At 39.0% G+C, this 25152-nt stretch overlaps 1 protein-coding gene across 12 annotated transcripts in view; it reads right to left on the reverse strand.

Annotated features, from left to right (window-relative positions):
- Positions 1–24686, reverse strand: part of LOC124865439 — a 39369-nt gene extending 14683 nt beyond the window's left edge. For 3 of the 12 annotated variants that reach the window (XR_007037596.1, XR_007037591.1, XR_007037594.1), the window contains exons 1-3: positions 24393–24686; positions 10951–11112; positions 236–324 (exon numbers count right to left, since the gene is read on the reverse strand). Coding sequence is in view for 2 of the 12 variants with exons in the window: in XM_047360524.1 (XP_047216480.1) it covers positions 24393–24436 (44 nt within the window). In the remaining 10 variants the exon portion in view is untranslated. The remainder of the gene's footprint in view (positions 1–235; positions 325–10950; positions 11113–24392) is intronic. The other 9 variants (XR_007037597.1, XR_007037593.1, XM_047360524.1 and 6 more) reach the window with 7 other exon arrangements.
- Positions 24687–25152: the final 466 nt, after the last annotated feature.

The raw sequence follows: 25152 nt of genomic DNA on the forward strand, positions 1-25152 counted from the left end.
AAACTTCACAAGAGTTTCTGAATTAGAAGCAGGTACAAACTGAGGTTTGCTAACATTTAGCACCTGCAAATGTCTGTGAATATGCTTCTTAATGTTTGAGATTTTGAACTGGAGATGATCAAATGGAGTCCCGACTCCTACAAATAAATAGCCCCATAATTTGAATACCTTCACTTTGGTGAGACGTGTTGTGTTAATTTTGCGATATCCTGGGCCATGAGATCTTGTTACATACCTATTTTACACAGTTTCTCACACACTGATCACCAGGCCGTCAGCTGCATAACTCATTGTAGGTGAAGACATGTTTGCATGACACCGGAACTGGAAAGCAGGAAAAACATTTCACAGAATTGCCACCACATATGAGCACAAGCACACGCTTGGGTTTCATTTTGTGCCAAATTATTACATGTGTGTCTGTTCGCACATGGAAGAAAGAAGAACACATCCATCTGTGGACCCAGATACCCTGAACAAGCAGTGCCACAGCTTATAAAATTAGTGTATCATCCTGTCGCCTGCTGGACCTCAAATAACCTCTCTCATTTGTCAAGACATGCGCTAAACCTCAGCTCATCTTCTTATCGCTTGTAATTACATTCCAGCAATGGCTTAATGCTGTAGAACGTTCATGTTTGGCTTTTTTCCAGCATTGTTCTTCTCATGTCCTAAACTGTCATTTTGTTTTGTTGGGGTAAGTTACCTCAAGTGACCGGTGTATGCCTAAAACTAAAGTCTTATCTAAAGATTTATCTTTAGCTATTCCCATAATCTGAGCACTGTTTCGTATATCCAGAAAAAAGTTGTACTGCCATTTGATGGTAAATGCCAGATGGTAAAAAGACTGATATAATCAGAATTAAACTTTAATGGTTTTGTCTTTCGTTTCTATTTCTAATATCAACATTTTCTTTATTAATCTGAAAAAATAAGCTGATGCAAGTTCTTTCTTCATAATGAGATTTCATTTGAAACCTTTTGCTCATTATTTGCTCTGGTTTCATAACCTAGTCAGTTGGCTTTATCCCTGCTCTGCCGTGACCCCCCCCCCCCCCCCCCCCCCTCCCCCCCCCTCATTCGGCCTGATCCTGGATTTCTGCATCCATCAGACGCCAGATACCCACCAACTGTTTTTATAATGACAATGTAAACTTGGGTATTGTGACGATTGTATAACGTAATTATGGCTATTACTGTGACAAATCTATGTATGAGCTCTCGAGCTGGTGCATTCAGTTTAGAAAAAGTTATAATGTGGATTGAGTCATTCCATCTAAAATCAGTGGTGTCCCATTAAAACAGTGGACTGCAATCTGGGTCCAGATATCCTGAGGTCAAGAATACCAGAGGCAAAATTTTCTGGAAAAATATGTTTTTGATGACCTGCATGACACGGTTGGGGGTTATCTAATTCATGGTTATGTTATCTAATGTTTCAATCTGTCAAATGTAATCACTGCACTGATCCACTGCAGCCAGGCAAGATGTTGAACTGCAACAATTCTCATCTAAATATGGTCTCATCTAAATATCTCACATAATGGTTGCTCATTACTTGGTCTTTTTGGCTTTAGCAATCTTTCTGAAGACACACAACAATCATGAATGTCTACCCTTTTGTCTATCATCTTAACTAACAAGAGGGTGTTGATAAATGCATGCTGCTGTGGTGTGTGTTGCTTTCCTTGGTCTCTTCTAAGACTCAAGGGTGTGTAATCAGGCTTGTCAGAAATTCTGAACAGTTTCTTTTTACAAAAACATTTGGGCCAAAAGCCAGATTTCTTTTTCCTGATTACATTACAGAGACACTGTCTCAGTGCTGATAACACCCCCAGTGTAACTGCTATCCTAAAAAAAGCTTGTTTTTTCTCCTCAGATGGTGAGGACCTGGAGCTTCGGGCAAAAAGAAAAACAAAGCATTACAAAACATTACATCCTGTGAGCTCCTCAAGTAATGGCATAAGTTTTTTACAGCTTTATTCTTTTGTGTTTTTCAGTGCCATCTAAACGTATTGTAAAGATAAGCAAAATAAAACAATAAATTAAACTGACCGTTTTTTGCAGTTGTACGATGTCACACTGACATTCTTCTTTGAGTACATTTATTTAGTAAAGGAACAACATCCCATGATAAGAAGTAATAAAAATCATTTATGTCACTTCTTGACAATTCCTTAAAAATAAATGTAACCTAAAAGTTTTCTTGAGCTATATTTCACCTTTTAAGGATAATCAGAGTGGAATATCTAATTATTAACCCATGACTTCCTCTTTCCCTTTCGAAAGACTGTGGCTCAGCAGGAAGATTAGTCGTCTTGCAATCAGAAGGTTGCCTACCGATCTGCGTATCGGTGTATGAATGTGTGATCGTTAGAGAGTGCAATTGGGTGAATGTGGCTCTAGTGTAAAGCGCTTTGAGTGGTCTGTATGACTGGAAAAGCGCTATATAAGTTCAGTCCATTTTATATGTTATGACATCACACGGAGGCCCATTCTGTTAGGTACTGGCTGCTAGGCTGAATGAGGACCCAAGTTGTCCCTGCCAGGAAAAACCCTTTTCTGCCCATAAACATAAGGAAATTTGTTAAACACCACTGGAACTTTAACTGTGAGCTTTGGTCAGATGGAGCAAGAGGGATCTTTTTTACAACAAATACTCAAGGTGGGTTGGGAGTGAAATAACTGATGGATTTGCTGAAAGTATAAAGGAGGATCTGTCATGCTGTGGGCCTGGTTGTCCTTCAAACACCCTGAGACATTGTTCAAGTACATGGCGAATTCAGTTTACAGATTTAAACCCTATAGAAAATTTGGTTTGTTTAAGCTGATGAGAAGGAAGCATTAGAGAGGACAAAGGACAAAGAAGGGTCAAATGTCCCTGTTTCTGTATGCTCCAACTTTGTGAAATGCTCCAGAAGTGCTCTCCTATTGAGAAAAGGGGGTTGTACAAAATATTATCATCATGAAATGACTTCTTAAAGGGGACATGTCATGAATTCAAATCCTTTCTTTCCACACTAAAATCATTCAGTTGTGGTCTATGGAAAATGGAACAGCAACAATGCTTTGGTCTGAATTTTCTTGTTATTGTAGCTCCACAGGCCCCTCTTTTACCCTTGTTCTGAGGTGTGCCTGAGAGCAACTCGTTTTGGTGCCATTTCTTTAAATGCTGTTGAGGCACAGCATTTACACCCCGCCCCCCTCCAGGTCATAGAACGTTCCACCCCATCCTGTTCACCATTTTTGTAGTTTGATAACAGATACACAATTATCTAGTGGTGCAGAAACGTTTTTATTCCCACATTGATTAAAAGATGTCAACAACAGAAGAATTTTCCATCCAGCCTTACATGTCTGAGCCTGAGTCTGACCCAGAGAAGGGGGAAAATGAAGACGAAGGATCGGCCGAACAGCGCTGTCAGATTAATCCATCATAATGGTGTGTTATTAATGCAAAAGAACTGGACGAGTGCCCTCCAACAGTTAAAGAGTACTCACCGTTAACACAGCCCCAAAAAAGCTCAAATTGTTTTGCAGTGTTGGTGACAATATCACCAATTAACAGTCCTTGTGAGCCCTTTTTTAATAAGAGCTTCAATGTTGTCCTTTAAATATAAACTAATCAGGTAACTTTGAATGCTAAAACTGACTCATCTAATACTACGGAACAGTAACACAAATTCAATTCATTATTACTGAATTTCTTTACAGACTATGTTTGTCAAGAATCAGATATTAAAGTGCTGTTGTTGAACCCATACTCATGTTACATTAAAACAAAAAAGTTGTGTTGTAAATCTGCCCAGTGCATCCATCATCCATGGGTTGGTACTGTTACCTCACAGTCACAATTTCTCTTGTTCAATTCTTGTTCAATGGAGTGCAAGTGCATTCCTGTATGCAGGAAAGACAACAGCTCACCTACCACAGTAAAATGGGATAAGGTGAATGCAAAAACTTGATTGATTAATGCCAAGAAACTGTGTTGCTCAGAGGGCAACAAACTTTGGTCAGTCAGTCTGCAATATTTTGGTCTCAATAAATTAATTTTGTCAATGCTCTACAGTAAACTCTATGGCTGCAAAGAGCAAATACGCTGCTTTAATGGCTTTCAACAACCAGGTTTAACCCGGAAATGTGCTTTATATACAATCCTATTCATTAAATTAGAATATTATTGAAGTTCCAACTGCTGGGTGAGCTGGTGCCTGCCCGATGTGCTGGGGGCTCTGGGGGCTCTCTGCTTTGTCCCGGGCAATCTTACTTCCTGTGGTTGGTGCGGGCCCTGCGGCGCCATGGGGAGCGGTTCCCACACACAAAAAACACACATACACACAACAACACACAATTACTCAAAATGGTTGACGGTCATACAAACACAGGTTACTAAAACATCAATGTGGCCTGCCTGCATTTGCTGGATTGAATCTGGAATTAATAAAGTTCATCACGCAATTAGGAAACTGTCTTGATATCCTTTTTGTAGCAAAATTGATCTGGCGCATGTAGGGAATCATCTGCTCCTTATGGTATGCCTAAATCCCTGCAACACAACATTTAAAAAAAAAGAAAAAAGAAAAGTGCCTTTATTTCAGTAACTCAATTCACCTATTGAGATTAATTACACACAGACTGGTGTTTTCAAGCCTTTATTTCGGTTTATCATGATGATTTTTTGGCTCACAGCTAATGAAAACATTAAATTTAACATTAGAAAAGTACATCAGAAAAACAGTTTTAATACGGAAATGTGGGCTTAATGAAACGTATGTTTAATACCTCCTTAAATGTCATTATTGTACTTTTAATCTGACAAATGAGCCTCATCAGAATGCATATTCTAATTTAATGATTTTATTGAATATGACTGTATAACTTCAAAGAATTCTCAATTTCTTTAGGCTATCGTCATCATCCTTTAGTGATAAAATGTGCTACAGGAAAAAGTGCAAGCAAGTCACAAACAAAACAAATGGATAAAATATTTAGACAGAAAATGCCTCGGAAATAAATATTTGTGTACGGAACCATCTCGATTCAAAGCAGATTTTTTAAAAGTTTTCCACATTTAGCCCATGTTGGACCACTTGTTTGCTGAATATGCTGGACGTGCAAATGGTGGCCTATGCCTTTCCAACGTCATCGGCCATTTTGTACCGCAGGATAGTCTGCTCCTACAATTCCCAGCGGGCACCGCGGCTGATAAGACGGGGGCGTCCGAGTTCCGATGTCACAGCAACTATATAACGGACTATGAGACTCCCCACCATTGCTTTTCAGTTTGGGATCTACACACGGTTACCGGCATGTGAAGCAGCATTCTGGAGAAGGAGATCCCACGTGGATTTTCATTCATTCTCCTTTTTGGCCAACGAGAAAACTAAGCGAATTAAGCTTACAGGAATAGGAAGGCTTGTAAGTTTTCAACTTTACCGATCGAAGACGTTAGTTTAACACGTAACACAAAATCCACTGAGTTTCAAGGAGACGGATTGCCACCCTTGTTTTGTTCCAGTCGACTGCTGACAGTCAGATCATATTTTCCCCTTTTGCCAAGGAGGCCAGAGGACGGAGATTGACAGCTCTTCTTGGAGTTAACTGCAGACGCGCAGTAACTCCCAACCCCCCCCCCCCCCCCCCCTCTCACTCGCTGCCTCAGAAGGAAAACTTCAACAAGTAAAATCCATCCTTTTATTTTATTTTTATTTCTTTATTAGGAATAGCGTGGGCAGGGTAGAGTAGGGTTTTAGTGCGATTTAGAATTGCCACTTATAGTCTAATGTGTTCTAAACTGTATGAGCATGCAACCTTGTATTGAAACTTTGATTTGCTGTGGACATCTGATAGCCGCTGTGCTTCCCAGCTGTGTGTTTTGCTGTGTTGTTTTAACACCTGAGAGCAAGCTCAGGTGCGCTGTGAAACTGGACTGCTATAATAACCTTATGGTGAAAATCAACCATTTTCTTTGTCTTCAACCTCGTGTTACTAGCTTGCCGCCAAAAGTTTATTACCCTTTGTCCTCTTGGGTTTACAACTTTGCTTGGAGGAAGTTTATGACTGCCTGTGTCCTGCTGAGCTATACTTTGGGGAGTGGCCTCCCCGAAACTCCGCTCAGCGTCACATTATCATTGGTTTGCCATAACTGCTGGTTTGATTCCATACTGCTGTTTTGTTTTATTTGTTTAGTTAGATATTTTACCCTTTTTGTGTAGAACTTTGCATGTTTGATTAGGTGAAGATTATTGAATCGGAGAGCGGATTGTATCAGGCTGTTGATTTAATAAATATTCACGTAGATAAAGAGAAGGCATTTGTGTTTATTTTGTGCAAGAGTGATTTTTCAGTCAAAATAAGGTCAAAGTTCCCCACGTTTCGGCAGAAATGGTTGATTAAATAGTGACATCTAGTAATAGTTATCAATTATAACTGAGTATTTAACGATTGTAATTATCAAGGGCTTTAGGCTACAATTACAACACCAGAGGACATCTCTTCGATTCATAAATAAGGATTTTTGGTTAAGAAATAAATTTTTTCAAATTATGATTTTCAATTACAAATATTGATAAATATTAATTAATCAATAATCATAATCCTAACACCCAGTTGCATGTCATTCATTCTTTATGTTTTGATTTTAGCATGTTCATATAAGCACCCTCCAAAGTGTTCTATAAATACATGTTTTATTGTCATTATGATTATTATTATTATTACATAAGCACCCTGTTGTCTCTTCAAATATTGACAAATATTGACATTGACCCTCTTGGGAGAATGTAGAATGTATGCATGTACAAGTTATATTCAAATCAACCCATTCCTTAACTTAATGCTTCACTGTTTTTGTCAGTGAGCTTATACACCTAAAGTTTTAATCCTGGACTTATCTAAAACCCAGGATTATCATTTAAAACCCTGTATTTAGGGTTGTTTATGATAAAAAAAAAAAAGACTATGTGTATAGGACGACTTGTGATGTAATGCATTAGAGACGATTTGATCCAATGTTCTCTGGGTCTTTGCTCAGGATGATCAAATTTGTGAAAGCACTCCAGTAAAAGAGGGAACACAACACATACAAACGACGGTGGACACATAATACAGTACATAATCTAATCAATCTAAGTACAGTAATGTGAAAAATTAGGACACTCCATTAAATATTCAGTATTTTATTAGGAAATGGTTACATGTGGATATAATCTTATTCTTTAGCTCTGGAAAGTAATTTGTGACAGTTGTGCCAATCATTAAACTATTCTTTAAAATATAAACATAAAAGTGTTTTCTAGCTGAGAAAATGTCAGGACACCCTACCTCCTAATGGCTTGTGTTACCCTCTAATTTCAGCAACACCATCTACCGGTCTCTCACATCAGTCTGAGGAAGGTCTTCCCACTCCTCACTTTCAGCTGTGAGATGTTTAAAGGGTTTCTTGCTGTTCAGCCTGTTTCGAGAAACCTGACAGCATCTCAGTAGGATCAAGATCTGGGCTTTGAGTACACCCAGGACTTCCTATTTATTAATTCTCAATCAGTCCATAGTGGATTTACCAGTATTTATTAGGTCACTGTCATGTTACAGGATCCCACTCTGCTATAGCTTAGATGTTTTTACAGATGGTCTCATATTTTCCTCAAGCACCCTCTGCTACATGGTAGAATTTATTTATCTGTAATGATGAGCTGCAGCAACGCATCCCAAACCATGATGGTGCGTTCACACCGAACGCGGATTCTGCGAATATTTCAAGTCATTTGTGTGCTTTTGCCTGCTTGACATTCCGCGTGAACTCCGCGTTGTCATTTGGCAACAAGCGGCAACGCTTCGCCGCGTCATCAAATAGGAGGAACTTCTATCTGCTGCTTGCTGGTTTCCACTGAACATGGCGGACATGGATTTCACGGACCTAATTACGGTGTTTTACCTGTGGATAAAAACGCCACCGATGTTGACGTCCCTGGGTTCACGAGATTCTTCAGGGACGGGAACAGTTCAGAGATTACCACCACCTACTCCAGGAGCTGCATCTGGATGTCGGTCGATTTCAGCGGTACGTCCGTCTATCCAGGACCCAGTACGAAGATCTGCTGTCCATGTTGGGAGACGAATCGGCCTCCGGGACACCAACTACCGGCGCTATATCCCCGCTGCTGAATGCCTGTCCATCTGTCTTCGGCAAATAAATAAATCTCAGCTCAATAAAAAAACAGCGGATTTTTAATGTCCACATCTCCTAAATATAAGATATTTGTACCTAAACATAACCAGGCCAGGTCCTTTCTGTACTTGTCTCAGTAAAAGTAATTAGTTGAGTCATACAACTCTGGCTTGCCGCACACCGCCACTATGATTTTGTCCTCCATCTTCACTGACAACCGCTTCTTCTCCGCTGCGGTCATTCACCCTATGTCACAGCCACATCCAGTCCCTGATTGGTTGACATGACGCAAATTTAGGAAAAAGTTCAGATTTTTCAACTCGTCCATCGCTCTCTTTCCGCTCCCGCTTCGCTCGGCGCGCCTTCCGCACCGCGTCCTTTGTCTTCTTCGCACCGCCTCGCGCCGCTCTGCTCCTGAACGCGCCTCTACATAGGGATAACATGTAAATCGGCCGCTCCTATCGCAGAATCCACGTTCAGTGTGAACGCACCATGACACTTCCAGCTCTGTGCTTCACAGTTGGTATGGTGTTCTTTTCCTGCAATGCGGCATTAGGGTTTATGCCAACAATGTTCCCTGTTCTTGTGTCCAAACAATTAAGTTTTAACTATCAAACCTGTGCAGTCTCTTTCTGATTTTACAATAATGCTCTTCCATATTCACAATAGATAGTCTGCTGTAGGTCCTCTGATGACATTTTAGGGGTTTCTTGGAGACTTCATTTAGCATCGTGGACTCTGCTCTAAAGGGTGAACTTGCTTAGATGGCCAGACCTGTGCAGGTTGGCCAATGTTTTGAAGATTCTCTGCTTATAGACTATATCCCTGCCAAATAAATTGTGGATTTCAAGTTCTTTTGAGACCTCTTTAAATCTCCTACCAGACATTACATTTTTCATTACATTTTGTAAAATGTTTTAGAAGGTCTTTAGTTTGTATTGTTTATTTATTCATATTCAATTCAAAAATGTATTTAAACAGCATATTTAAAACAACCTCAGCTGACTCAGCTGGAGAGAAATAGGTATAAAATGAAATAGGGAATATAATTAATTAAAACAATAAATGTAAAAATAAAAGTAACAGACCAAGATATACTTAATTTAAATGAATTTGCAATAAATTCAAAATTCTGGGATCAATAAAATACATCTTTCTTATCTTATTTCAGCTAGTGTTAAAGGCCAGGTAAAAGAGATACATTGTCAGTCTAGACTTAAACTGACCTGAGGACTGAGAGGATTTGACAGACAAATGGAGACTGTTCCACAGTATGGCAGCTGCCATTCATTAGATTACTTAAATTTTTTAATTGATATCAAATATCCATATGTCCAAAACATAATAAAACATGCAGGCTATTTTTGGGTGTCCTACATTTTTCAAATGACAGTACATTTTTACACACCATCATAATGCAAAATGTCCTACATATGGTTTGACATTAACAGCACATGAACACATTTGTTTGCTGAAGCTTTCTTATAGATACCCACTCTAGTTCATAAGCTCATCTCCAAAGGGTTGTACAAGGCATGTCCAAAAACAGCACTTGAATTAGATAAGAGATTAAAGAAAACGAGTGATGGACAGACAAATACACAATGATGACATAGCCATGGGAGGAAGAGAAAAAGGAGATAAAAGAGGGGATTACACATATCAGCAACACTAAGTCAGTGGGACGTCACAGAAGGGGGGGATGATGGATGATGGAGAAATAATCTGGGAACATCTGGACAGGCTGTCTCCAAGGTGGTGTCTTATACTGAAAATGTCTGTTCATGTGTTCTTTCCTTTTTTTCATAAGCTTATAGAGAACAACAATGTAACCAAAATAGTTTATTGTTAATCTCCTGCTTAAAACAGTACGCTGTGTCCTGTTTCCACTGCTGCTTCTTTTTTCTTGTGTCTCACTTAATAGGCTGCATGTCAACCTCATAACCATCACTAGGCCTTTATTTTTCACAGTCCTTCTGCAAACATGCCTGTTCACATCCGGGGGCAGACTTCAGCAATAACAGTAAAGCTAATAATGATAGCAGACAGCAAGAGTCCCCAGTGAGGAGGTGGGAGTTGTTGTGCCCTTTGTAGAAAATACATGTTTTTTTCACCCTCCAACTCTATAAAGCCCAGTAAAATGTAAGACAGGCACATAACTATATGTATTACTGGAAAGTTTGCATAATGCGTTGTTCTGTTTTATTAAATAACCACAAGAACAATTGCATCAAAGTATTTAAATCCCGACATCGCTTTATAATTGTAATATTTATATCTTCCCATGCTGTTGTATTTCATAACTGTTGTATTTACAAAGAAGCACCTATAGTCATCAGACATATGTACCTAAAGATACATTAATAAACTTATTAAGAATTATTACAACCAAAAGCTTGTTATTTTTTTTTTTGTCTATGATCATTATTTTTCCAGTAAGACATTGTGCTTCGCTATTTTGACACTGTATTCTTCTGTCTTGTTATTTTGAGCATGTTTGGTATGTTCTTGTTGCAGAAAAATTATTTAATTTCAGCTGTATCTGAAAACAGCTGAAATGACAAAAAGTACTGTATTGAGAGGATATTCCAGTGGGGACACGAGGTAATGCTTTATCTTGTCTTTTTATGCTATGCTGTCGTTTTTCTACTTTATGTATAGCCCTTTGGCCAACATTGCATTTGACTTTAAACATCTTGTGGAAATAAATTGTAACTCAAACTATGCTTCAAGTGGGTAATTCCAGGACACCACGAAACAAAGAATAAATCACTTGGACTTACTAGAAGCATACCATCAAGGAGGGGCACTACTGCAACCAAGATGAACAATCTGGTATCAATTGGGAACTCTCCTGGTCTTTTTATACTGTGGCTTGCTTAGTTGATGACATGCAGGTGGGAGAGCAGCACAGCATGTACAGCTCCATCCTTCTAGGAGATCAGCTGCACAGGAAGAGAGGAGGAGAGGAAAAGACGCAGCTATGAAAAACACAAAACATACACAACCATCTAAGGATCAACACAAGTACAGAAGCCAAATGAGGGCATGTTAAAAAGTTATTTTATGTTGAGATATTTTGTTATCTAGTTATGACCAAGTAGGGATTCTCTTGATAATAGTTTAATTATGACTTTAATTATCTTAAAACAACAAAACTTCTATTTCAAATAAACCCATTTTGACCTTTTATTTCCTATTTCTTGAAATTATTTCTTAAATCTCACAAAAACAAAAGGGTCCCATCAGAAACAAAGCTTATTTACTACAGATGCATCAGTTTAATGGCCAGAAATCACACTTTATATTGCTCGTCTCTGTTAAGGGATCGGCATGTTTAATGCTGAAAAATCTGATTTTTGGGCTATAAATGCATTAACCAAAGGACAAGCCTTCTTTTTAGCTTTTTCATAAACAGATAAAAGTTAGGTACATATGCTTTGATGCATAAATAAGGTGAAAGAGAAAAATAAACTACAGGTTTATTCATAGAGATTAGGTTATGAGTGCAACAGACAATAAACGAATCACAAGACTATACATGTTAAATTACTAAAAAGAAATATGCAGTTAACAGGTCAAGATTAATTAAAATAATAAAACACTATCAACCAGGAAAGACCTCCATTGCTATTATTTTTATGATATAGAACTGGATTAGTTACATCAAGGTCATCACGTAGAAAACATGTGATCGTGAATTAATCACACCAAAATAATAACAGTAGGTGCAGCCTGTTGTTGATTATAGTAATATGGTATTAAAACAATGATAAAGTATTTGAACCTGCAGGTTTGAGGTTATCATAGATTGCAATTAAACAGACTATAACATCAAAATGGCTGTACTTTTTCTCCATCAATATTCAGCAACTCCCCTCCCGCCCCTCTGGAAGCACAAGATGCTCTTCATATCCTATTGAAATATATCACCCTGAAGGTTGAGCTGAAGGGAGAAAAGGAATACATATGTTTTTGTTCATCATCTGTTGATGACTATGCAGAGCCGTTAACAATAGTAAGCCTCTATTTATTCGATCTATTCATTTCAAAAATGTAGCCATGAACCAGCAGCCACAGTAGTGACAACCTTGAAACTGAACAAGTTCATGTTATTTTGAATGTGTCACCCTGTCCACGAACACGTGTATTACAAGGACATTTTTATTAATCCTAGGAGTCATGCTTGTGTAGTTGCAGGGATTACAAGTAACAATGTCTGAAATTAAAAAGACTTTCATCATGTGAAATATTTTTCTTTTATTGCAGAGGTGGTTTGAAAGTGAAATAATTATTTAATAAGGAGGTTTTAAAGGAATATTAGTGAAACGTATTTTTCATGAACACAAGGAAAACTAAACTCTTATAATAATTTAGAGGTTTTGGTAAAAAAAACAAAAAACACTTACTGCTGATGGAAGATGACTAAGGGGCGAGTGTGGCTCAGTGTAAGGTGTAGTCGTTTTGCAATCTGAAAGTTGTAGGTGCAATTCCACCTTCCACCTATCAAGATTCAAGAATCTTTATTCTCATTATGTCACCATTATTAAATTTAGCTGAGACCCAGCTCAAAAGATACACATATACAGGGGTTGGACAATGAAACTGAAACACCTGGTTTTAGACCACAATAATTTATTAGTATGGTGTAGGGCCTCCGTTTTGCGGCCAATACAGCGTCAATTCATCTTGGGAATGACATATAAAAGTCCTGCACAGTGGTCAGAGGGATTTTAAGCCATTCTTCTTGCAGGATAGTGGCCAGGTCACTACGTGATACTGGTGGAGGAAAACGTTTCCTGACTCGCTCCTCCAAAACACCCCAAAGTGGCGGAATAATATTTAGATCTGGTGACTGTGCAGGCCATGGGAGATGTTCAACTTCACTTTCATGTTCATCAAACCAATCTTTCACCAGTCTTGCTGTGTGTATTGGTGCATTGTCATCCTGATACACGGCATCGCCTTCAGGATACAATGTTTGAACCATTGGATGCACATGGTCCTCAAGAATGGTTCGGTAGTCCTTGGCAGTGACGCGCCCATCTAGCACAAGTATTGGGCCAAGGAAGTGCCATGATATGGCAGCTCAAACCATCACTGATCCACCCCCATGCTTCACTCTGGGCATGCAACAGTCTGGGTGGTACGCTTCTTTGGGGCTTCTCCACACGTAACTCTCCCGGATGTGAGGAAAACAGAAAAGGTGGACTCATCAGAGAACAATACATGTTTCACATTGTCCACAGCCCAAGATTTGCGCTCCTTGCTCCATTGAAACCGACGTTTGGCATTGGCATGAGTGACCAAAGGTTTGGCTATAGCAGCCCGGCCGTGTATATTGACCCTGTGGAGCTCCCGACGGACAGTTCTGGTGGAAACAGGAGAGTTGAGGTGCACATTTAATTCTGCCGTGATTTGAGCAGCCGTGGTTTTATATTTTTTGGATACAATCCGGGTTAGCACCCGAACATCCCTTTCAGACAGCTTCCTCTTGCGTCCACAGTTAATCCTGTTGGATGTGGTTCATCCTTCTTGGTGGTATGCTGACATTACCCTGGATACCGTGGCTCTCGATACATCACAAAGACTTGCTGTCTTGGTCACAGATGCGCCAGCAAGACGTGCACCAACAATTTGTCCTCTTTTGAACTCTGGTATGTCACCCATAATGTTGTGTGCATTTCAATATTTTGAGCAAAACTGTGCTCTTACCCTGCTAATTGAACCTTCACACTCTGCTCTTACTGGTGCAATGTGCAATCAATGAAGACTGGCTACCAGGCTGGTCCAATTTAGCCATGAAACCTCCCACACTAAAATGACAGGTGTTTCAGTTTCATTGTCCAACCCCTGTAGGTTGTAGACACTTACAAAAACACTTATGGAACAAGAGAACATATGTACATGGAATGTAGCATGTAGTATTTAGTATTTACATAAAGTGCAGCTTGTGCAGTCTGGGATGGGCTGGTGGTTTGTTTGATTGTTAGCAGGGGTGTTTAGTGTCTGCCTGTATGGAGACAATTGTCTTCACTGCTTTGGTAAAGAAACTGTTTCTATTTGTTTTTGATGTGATGTTTCAAAATCGCTTTCCTGATGGAAGTGGGACAAACAGTGCATTGCCCAGGTGGGTGGGGTCTGTAGCAATGTGTCTGGCCCTTTTCTGGACTTGTGCAGAATAGGTCGATGTGCTCCTGAGCAATGCACTTTATCCCAAATTGCCTACCGATTGGGTATCGGTGTATGAATGTGTGTGAGGTTTCTGAGTTGGACTGGTTGAATGAGGCTTCAGTGTAAAGTGATTAAGTGTATTTTACTTTGTAATTAGCTTCACTATCCACAAGCTGATTAGTAATGCTGAAATGTACCAGTGTTTTTCTTTATAGTATAGCACATATCACACATTTTTGATTTGTTCAATTCTGAAATACTTTTGCTTTTATTTTCCATCAGAGGTGACAATATTTGCATTCTATGGTTAATAAATAGCTTTTTACCTGAATTACATTTGTAGGTAACTCTTCCCTGCATGCTACGCCGCTCTCTGTATAATTTTCCAGTTTTTGTCTGGTGTCATGCCTTTCAACCTTTTAGATCCTCATAATTTCAATTTATTTATTGCATTGATTTCAAACTTTGTGGCTTTTCTGATGGTTAATCAAAATGTAAATGAAAATACAATAAAACAAACAAACAAACAAATAAAAATGGGTAGATTCTACATGTTTTTAATAGCGGACCCATTTTTTTAATTTGATAATTTGGGCTTCACCAAAACAGAAAAGCTAATGTTTTATTCCTGGAACACAATAAGAAAGATTCCTAACATAAAATATGGCCTTCTTCTACCAAGTGGACAAAGGTGTTCATATGAGTCAGAGAAGAGTGTCACAATTATATAAAAGTTGTTCACTTTCAAGGTTTATACTGATAGATCATGGTTGGTCTGTTTTAGAATAGTTTTGAGAATTGATGATGTAATATTAAAATGTAACGTATTTCATTATTATATCAACACCCACTTTACATTGGATGAAGACTGCTTTACTCCAGAACGGCCTTTTAGAACATTGCGGCAAATTTAAAAGACCTTCAAAATGATGACAATTATGACATGTGGTTTCTCCTTTTTATTTCCATTATCATAAAACACTATCCTGTTTTTTCACCATGCTTCATATATCAGCAGCACATTCCCATGATAATCCATGTTCTGGACCTTGGTTTCACTCCTTTAGAGTTTGTAAGGATGCAGCCAGAAGATCTAGAACGATGCTTTCACATCTGATGGTTGTTTTTGTTACCTTGTAACGACCAAGAAAATGTTCTCTGTAGAAGGTTTCTGCACCTCCATCATCAGTTTTAGTCTTGCTGTACCAGAGAAAACACCATCACTATATTCATAACTTGAAAAGCAACTTTGAAATGATTTAGTTTGGTTTGATGCAAAAGATGACTGAAAGACGACAAAGGGTTATGCATTATTAATTGGTGTGGAGTGGTTTCATCCTAATGGTTGTAGTGAGCGGCAGTGGAAAATTATGCATGTAGCACCTCTTTTTCTGCATATTCTTTTGCATTCCTTCACAGCTGTCACCAATGTTTACCAAATAAAAATTAAATGAAAACCTTTATGAAGCAATGGCAAAGCCCTAGTGATACTCTCAGCACAGACCTCTACCTGTTGTGAAGATGTGATGGTTTCTTACTCTCTTTTCTGATGTGTTATTCCTGTTGTGATCTAGGTGAGTGCTTGAAAGAAAAACGTTAAGGAAATTGAGATTCTAAGACATCCATTCTGTGTTCTAAAATACAGTGCCTTGCGAAAGTACTTGGCCCCCTTGAACTGGTCAACCTCTTGCCACATTTCAGGCTTCACACATAAAAATATAAAATTCTAATTTTTTGTGAAGAATCAACAACAAGTGGGACACAATCGTGAAGTGGAATGAAATTTATTGGATGTGTCAAAAAGTGGGGCGTGCAATATTATTCGGCCCCTTTACTTTCAGTGCAGCAAACTCACTCCAGAAGTTCAGTGAGGATCTCTGAATGATCCAATGTTGTCCCAAATGACTGATGATGATAAATAGAATCCACCTGTGTGTAATCAAGTCTCCGTATAAATGCACCTGCTCTGTGATAGTCTCAAGGTTCTGTTCAAAGTGCAGAGAGCATCATGAAGACCAAGGACTGTTGTGGAGAAGTTTAAAGCTGGATTTGGGTACAAAAAGATTTCCGAAGATTTAAACATCCCAAGGAGCACTGTGCAAGCAATCATATTGAAATCTACCAAGACCCGGCCATCCCTCTAAACTTTCATCTGGAACAAGGAGAAGACTGATCAGAGATGCAGCCAAGAGGCCCATGATCACTCTGGATGAACTGCAGAGATCTACAGCTGAGGTGGGAGAGTCTGTCCATAGGACAACAATAAGTCATACACTGCACAAATCTGGCCTTTAAGGAAGAGTGGCAAAAAGAAAGCGATTTCTCAAAGATATCCATAAAAGTCTTGTTTAAAGTTTGCCACAAGCCACCTGGGAGACACACCAAACATGTGGAAGAAGGTCCTCTGGTCAGATGGAACCAAAATCGAACTGTTTGGCCACAATGCAAAACGATATGTTCGGCGTAAAAGCAACACAGCTCATCACCCTGAACACACCATCAACACTGTCAAACATGGTGGTGGCAGCATCATGGTTTGGGCCTGCTTTTCATCAGCAGGGACAGGGAAGATGGTCAAAATTGATGGAAAGATGGATGGGGCCAAATACAGGACCATTCTGGAAGACAACCTGTTGGAGTCTGCAAGAGACCTGAGACTGGGACGGAGATTTATCTTCCAACAAGACAATGATCCAAAACATAAAACCAAATCTACAATGAAATGGTTCACAAATAAATGTATCCAGGTGTTGGAATGGCCAAGTCAAAGTCCAGACCTGAATCCAATCGAGAATCTGTGGAAAGAGCTGAAGACTGCTGTTCACGAACGCTCTCCATCCAACCTCACTGAGCTCCAGCTGTTTTGCAAGGAAGAATGGGCAAGAATTTCAGTCTCTCGATGTGCAAAACTGATAGAGACATACCCCAAGCAACTTGCAGCTGTAATTGCAGCAAAGGGTGGCGCTACAAAGTATTAACGCAAGGGGGCCGAATAATATTGCAGGCCCCACTTTTCAGTTTTTTATTTGTTAAACAAGTTTGACACATCCAATAAATTTCATTCCACTTCACGATTGTGTCCCACTTGTTGTTGATTCTTCACAAAAAATTGAATTTTATATCTTTATGTTTGAAGCCTGAAATGTGGCAAGAGGTTTACCAGTTTAAGGGGGCCGAGTACTTTCGCAAGGCACTGTATAGATTTTTAATGTGTTGGCACATAATTAGTAACCAGGGGTCTATTGGCATTTGTAAATAATCCTCATAGTAACTGGAGAACTACATGCATTGCTAAAACTTAACTGTAGAGCTGCCAATACAACATGTGTCTAAGGCCATCTTGGCATGTTCTGCATCAAATTCAATTCGACCAAGCCATGCTAATCTATATGGATCACCATGATCCTCCGAGTTCCACCCAAGACTCCTGACACCACAATAGTAAACAGCCACAACATTGGTGCATCAATTCTGTGCATGCTCAAAAGCCTCCATAACATATAACGTAATGGTCAGCCTGCTGTGCTCTTTATAGGCTGCTAAAGACCACCACGATCCTGCAAAGAATATGCATGTTGTGGCAATAGTTTATATGCCTTACTTTAGGATGAAGGTATGAACAAAAGTGTAGCTTAAGCTTGCACCAACATGTAAGGGAACAGGAAAAATTGACTAAATCAAACATGAGTTCTGTTAAGTGCTCATTAATGATTCTAAACCCATTTTAAAACCAACAGTTCCGTCATGGATTTGAAGTATGAAACACACTCTGAGAACCTCACAAAAGGTTTTTGCAAGGTGGTTGCAAGCTAGGATGATTTCCAACATGAGAGCATAACTAAAAGCTGACCATGTTTGAACTTTGACTTCTGTTTTTTTATTTCAAGAACTCTTAAGGTTAAAAATAAATGACATTGTGTTTATTGCGAGCCCAGAATCTAATTTGTGGGTGTTTCAAAACTGACTGCCATGGCTGACTTAAAAGAGAAGGATTTTCAGATTGACTGAAACGATTAGCAAATATTACATAATCATTAAGCCTAAACAAACGTTCTCTCTCCCTATGCCACAAATTCAATTCTCTCTCTCATCCTTCATTAATCCCCAAATTCCTTCTATTTTCCTCTTTTCTTTAGGTTTTGTTTGGACCTGTCTCAAGGCTAACAAATGGTCAGTTAACAAGTTTGTTCAGAGACGGCCTTGAAAGCCCGCTCTTCCCACAATGGTACATACACCCGCCAACCCAGGCACACACTGCTCTAATTGTTTCCCTTTGGACAAAAACAGAATTCTTTTTAGATCCATCACCAGACAGAAACAAACAGATTTTTGACACACTCACAGGGAGCTCTGTGTAACAAGGAAACTTAACGAAGATTGTACAATTGATGGCTACATGAAATGATTCAGACCACAAGGAGGAGCAGAGCAGAACCTTTGATCCCCTGTGAACTAAAACAGAGAGCTGGGTAATTCTAGTTGTAGACTAAAGACAGAAATAGGAATTGGTGTAATAAGAACAATGATTAAAAAAACAAAACAACAAGCCTAAGGGGGGTTAACAAATAACCAGACAAAACTAGCTTTGCAAAAGTAATAAGAAACCTGCGACCAGTAAATGTACAGCTCAATAATTCAAACAGCCTAGGTCAAATCTTTACCTGCATTGAGGTACTGGGCCAAAGACATCTCTAATTACCATATACAGTCAAATTAACAACGTAGTACATGGGCTTCGATGAGGCTAGCTTGTCAGACTAAAAGTACCTTTTGAAAGTAACAACCTTTACGCAGATATTAAACATTCATTTCATTAAGACAATTTCTCTGTTTTAAAAATGTTTTGTTGTCGTAAGTTGAAAATCATTAAAATTAACAGAAATAAAGGCCGGAAAACAACAGTCTGTGTGTAATTAATCAGTATATTATGTTTCACTTACTGAATTGAGTTACTGAAATAAATACCACTTTTCAGTAATATTCTAAATGACCGAATGGCTCTGTACTAGCAAGACTTTCTTGTAATGTTTTAAAGACATGTTGATTAATAAAGTCCTAATAAAGGTCTTTTTCAGTTTGTCTTTGGACTTTGGTGGCTTTTTCACTTATTTTCTATGGGGTTATTTTCACTCTATTTCCTGTCATTCTGAGTAACTGTTTTGATTGTTTGTGAATTCACTTATAGTCCCTTGCAAAAGTGTTCACATTCTGTCACTTAATAACCGTAATGTTAATGTATTTCATTAGACATGTAGAATACCCAAAGGCACATTCACAACTAGGAAGTAAAAGAACAATGATGTATTTTTACAAATAAAAACCAGAAAACTGTAGTGTGCAATTACAGTATATTCAGGCCCCCTGAAGCAATACTTTGCAGAACCATTTTCTTCATGGAGAGCATCTGTGAACATCAAATTTCAAGTCTCATTAAGGCAAATTAGGAGGAGCTTAAAGAGAAGTGGATTCCCTGAGGCAGATGCCAGATTGTTTTGCTCAACTGAGTGAAAGTTCCATTCCCTTCTTGATGTTCTGTCCCTTGCCTCCAATGATCTGCTTCCCTGTTCCCTGTGTCTGTTTGGAGGACTCTCCTCAGGACTCCCTCCATGAATCTCCTCACCACTACTCTGGCCGCCCACCTGGAACCTCCAACCTGGATTTCCCATCGCTCATTTACCTGCATGTCCACCCTCCAGCGTTCTACACTGTTCAACACTTGCCCTGTATTAGCTTGAAACATCTTCCCATCAGCCATGACCAGCTTAGCTGTCCCTGTTGAAGAAAGGTATGCCCACAGCATGATGCTACCATAACAATGTGTTATAGTTTTTGGCACACACATAGTGTTGTGTATCCTTGCCCGGAAAATCTGTTTTGGGCTCATCAGACCAGAGGACTGTCTTCCACATGTTTGCATGTTTCGACAATAGCTTAATTTTTGCTGCACTTCCATGAAAGCCAGATTTAAGGAATGCATGCTTATAGTTGTGCTTTCAATAGATTCTGCATATCGGTAGGTCCTCCGGAGTTACCATGTGTTGTCTTTCTGATGAATGTTCTCCTTGCCCTGCCAGTCCGTTTAGCTGGATCTAAATCTAAAGACAAAACATGGACGTTTGTGTATTGTACGCTAAAAAAATATTAAAAAGGGATGAAGGGATGTGAATACTTTTGCAAGGCACACTACCTCTGACCTAATCATTCACACAGGCCCTGAAACTCGAATAATGAACAATTGTTCTGTCAGACAATCTGGCAAAGAATCTCTCAAGTCTTCTGTTAGGGCTGTACTGAATTTCCTCATTTATTAAAGAGATGACTTTCAGATACTGTTAATCTGCTGTAGGTACTTCTTCATTTAATCTCTAGCTATCCATTGTTCTCATATTTATGTTCATTCTGCCCAATGAGGTATCATGGTTTGACAAAAGGACCAAACTCCATTGAACCTCCAAAAAAAAACAATTGTATGTATGAAGAACTGTTGCTTGAGATCACTTTAAAGGATTACAAGAAAGTAATGCTGCTCAGAGGCAAAAGCTAAAGAAATATGGGGTGAAAGAAAATTGGCATGGCACTGTATATAATCATCTATTTTGTGTCCAGTTGGCAGACAGTGAGCAGATAACTTGATAGACACACAGGAATCAAAGTTCTCCGTCACCAAGATGGATTTTAGTCAGCTGGATTCCAAAGAGCACGTGTGTGAGATCATGTGTGAGATGTAGACACAAAGGAGAGAAAGAGGAAGGCATGGTTGGAGATCTGGGAGTAACAGATGATTCATGTTACCCCACACAAATGATTTTAGGATGTTTCCAATACATTGGAAACGGATGAAACTGTTTTCAATGTATTGGATGGGCTTATTTCTGCAAAACAATCCTTGTAATGAAATAGGACTGTCAGGTTTTTGTTGTTGCGTAGGACATTACAAAGGTGTTGAGTGTTGCAGAGCATAGCCAATAGAAAGCAGCTGCTTAATGGAGAGACACTAAACACCATAAAAAGGTGCCAGAGCTCCTGCATTTTATAATAATTAAATTAAGCATGATATAAAGGCTGATCTGGTTCTTGGCACTGTTGCCTCACAGCTAGAAGGTCTTCACTTTAAGTCACGGCCTTAACTGTGTGTAGGTGTTTTTTTCTGTCTATGTGTGGGTTTTCTCCAGGTACTTCAAATTCCTCCCACAGTGAAGAAACTTGCAAGTAAAGATAACCGGCGGCTCTAAATCATCTTCAGGTATGAGCGTGTATGTTTCTTGTTTTTTTTCTGTGTTGGAAGTGGGAAGAACTATTAACCAGTATAGTGTACCCTTGGTTGCAGCCCTCCCCCATGGGCCATATTTAAGGATTTAGAGAAAAATGGATGCAATACCAAAAGCTCACTTTTCATCAATTTCACCTGAGAAACATTGCTTGATTTGAAAACTACAGTTTTAGTTGTTTTAAATCCCTGGAGCTAATTTTAACTCACAAGTGTGAAACACAGTGAAGACTTTTTTAATGACTATAACCAGTATATATATATATGTGTGTGTGTGTGTATGTGTGTGTGTGTGTACATTTTTCTAACGGGCTTTAAAGCCAAAAAGCTGATGCATTTTTTCTTAACTCTTCTATTAATATATTAGACAATAGAGTGTCTATATTAATAGGCAACGTGAGTGTTTTGCTTCTCTGTTGTACAACCTATTGCAACTCTATTGAATGTTGGGCTTAACTTGCAGTTTTGCAACTTGAAGTACTTTGACGTGCTCCACAAAGTGTGAGCATTGCTGCACCATTTTGTTTTTCTATTATTTGTTATTGCATTTTCTCCTTTTCATGACTGCTTTCATGATCCAAGAGTTCATCAAAACGACATCTAGTTTTTATATTCTTATGCCAAAATGTAAGTATGTTGTGGTGTGTTGGTTATTCATTTGTTGTAACGTTTTTGCTTCTTGGCTATAAGTGTTATACCATTGAAAAGCATGTTTATTTTCCTTCACTTTAACAGGAAAATGCATTTTTGGGTTAATCAGCAGAGTTGAATATGTGGGCTTGACCATGAAAAACCGCTTTAAGAAACAAAACAACAAAAGTAGAGTAGTCTTATTGCAATCCAAAAGTTGTGTGTTTGATTTCAGCTTCTTCTTGTCACATGTAGATATGTCTCTAGGCAAGGCAGTTACTCCCAATTTGCATACTGGCCTGTGTGTCGGTGTTTGAATGTTTGTGGGTCAGGGATGAAGCCAGGTGGTCGCCAGAGTTGCCATGGCCACCATAAGCTAATCTTTCAGTTTCACCAGGAAAGCACATCTCCGGAACAAGGATTTCCCCTCCAAAACAGATGGTGGCAGCAGTAATACTCTCAAATGAAATGTCAACTACTAACAAAATTATAATAGAAGATGTGGTTTTGGTTCACTTCACAAGATCATTTAAGGAAGAAACTAACAAAAGCTTGTTAGCTCATAAGCAGCCTCTGAACTTACATAAGTGGAAGGGACCAATTTTCTCTCCTTTTCCATTAAAGATGCAAACAGTTTCATGGTGTCACTGCTGTTTATAAGGAAAAAATGCAGTGTTACTATTATAAGTTGAATTGATGATATACTAACATGAAAGATGACTTGTTTGAACTAGTTTTTGTGTATTTTTGTTATTAATTATGGGGGAGAAGACAAAGTTAGTCATGTGTTTCTGCAAGAAAGAGCAACCACCACTTCTCAAACCACAAGAAGACGATGGGAACAGCACAGGGCGTAGTGGTCGAGTGCGCTACCCATATACAGAGGGTTCGGTCCTCGACGCAGCTGTCCCTGGTTTGAGTCCCGACCCCGGCGACCTGTGTTGCATGTCTTCCCCCTCTCTTTACCCTACTTTTAAATAACGATAAAATAAAGGCCATTCCTGCAGCAAAAAGAAACCTAAAATTAGTTTTTGGCCACCCCAATGAAACTTTTCTGGCTCCGCTACTGTTGTAGGTGGGACTGGCTGAATGTGAAACAATTGTAGAGCCCTTTAAGTGCTCCATATGACTAGAAAAGCACTACATAAATTCAGTCCATGTACTGTGTACTTCTGTGAGAGATTGAATTTTTTTTTATTTTTCCATAAAAAATTATTAAAACCTATTTCGTGCATTGCCTGTTTGCTTTTCTCAGTCTGCTTGTCTCCTGAAAACAAATCAAACTTAGGGTAACTCTGTCTACGCAAACAAGAAGAGGCAAGTTGCAATTATGCATAGCAGAGCGCAAACACTAAACTGACATTAGAGACTATAAATCTAAGTAGGGGGTTTCATATTGCACTGCCAGGAATAATGTTGAGCACATCACAACATCAAGCAGCAGAGGACAACGCAGCCTCTTCTTGGCTGAGTCATGTAGGGGAACATGGAGTGGGTGGTGAGGTAAACACAAGTAGTGTTTCTGGTGATGTAAATAGTGTAGTATCAGAGGTCCACCTTACTGGCACTCATGATGTCACCCTGTTTAATGTGTGATAAGACAAAGTGCCACTGGGAGGTTCTTTCCTTTTGGTCTGTCAGTACTAAAGGTCATTGACTCCTATATGCCGTTATGTCATGATTTGTGGGTGTTTTTGGGTTCTTTTTATTATTATTCTTAATTGGTTTTGAATCATGCTTCTGTTTATTATTTTCCTAGTCATGCTCTAGTTTTTGTCTTCTAGTTCATGTTTTGTCAAGTTAGGTTTTTGGATCTGGTTATGCTTTAATTTCATAGTTTACTAATTGTGTTTCTATTAGCTTGTATTCAAGAGTCTCTGTTCTGCTCCAGCCACGTTTTGTTCTTTCCTGTCTGTTTTCAATCATCTTCATTCAGTTCACCTGCCTCTGACATTCAGTCTCCTCATTTCACCTGGTTCTTGCTCCATATATACACATCTGTTCTGTTCATTACTCGTGGAAACATCACAGTTCATCTGTTTATGCCAAGCCTGTTCTGTCAAGCCTGTTTTGCCTGTTTATCAATGCCTGCATCTGCAACTACCTGTCTGCCTGCAAGTTTCTTTTTGGTTATCAAATTTGTTTTCAACTCACCATGCCACGTTGCTTCCTGCTTGTCTTCTGGGGTCCTCCGCCATACCAGCTGTGACAATTTATGCCTGTGTGCAAAAATTCACAGCCACATATACACTAATAGTGACTTTCCTCACCATTACACAATGCAAAATGCACATCCCTGCACAAACAGAGATAATAGTGGTTTGATGCAGGCACAACACGTCCTGTGTGAGCCTAGAGAGCATCGCTGTTCCTGTCTCAGTGGGAGTTTAATTTATTCGACAGTTACACAGAAACGAAGGTTTCAGAGCTGAGTTTTATGATCCTCATTGTTCAGCCAAAATAACTCAGCTTTCACAGCCTCTTCTTCAGAAACACAGTTGGACTTTGCACAAACACTTATATAATAAAAGTTTTATCGGGACATAATAACAGTTACAAGTTGTCAGGCTATTATTTTACAACTCTTTCTCTCTATAACATTCTTATCTGCTCTGGTGCAAAGTGCACACTCACACACCTTTATAATTTTCTGTCGTTGAACACAGTCTGGCATGACCCCACGCACGTACACCAGTTCTTGTGATGAAGCATGGCAATGGTGAATATCTCACGTAACATCATCATGATGCAAGCAATTTTTTGTGTTCAAGTCTTTCTTTCTTCAAGTGACCTAATTTAGAAGAGTGGTTGTGTAACGGCAGCCAGAAGTATGAGAGGGTATCACCAGTTTTATATTGGATTTTACTCCTCTGCTTGAGACCTAGATGTATCCTGAGGAGTAGAAGTAGAAGAA

This window comes from Girardinichthys multiradiatus, chromosome 3, assembly GCF_021462225.1.
Source record: "Girardinichthys multiradiatus isolate DD_20200921_A chromosome 3, DD_fGirMul_XY1, whole genome shotgun sequence".
NCBI lineage: Eukaryota > Metazoa > Chordata > Actinopteri > Cyprinodontiformes > Goodeidae > Girardinichthys > Girardinichthys multiradiatus.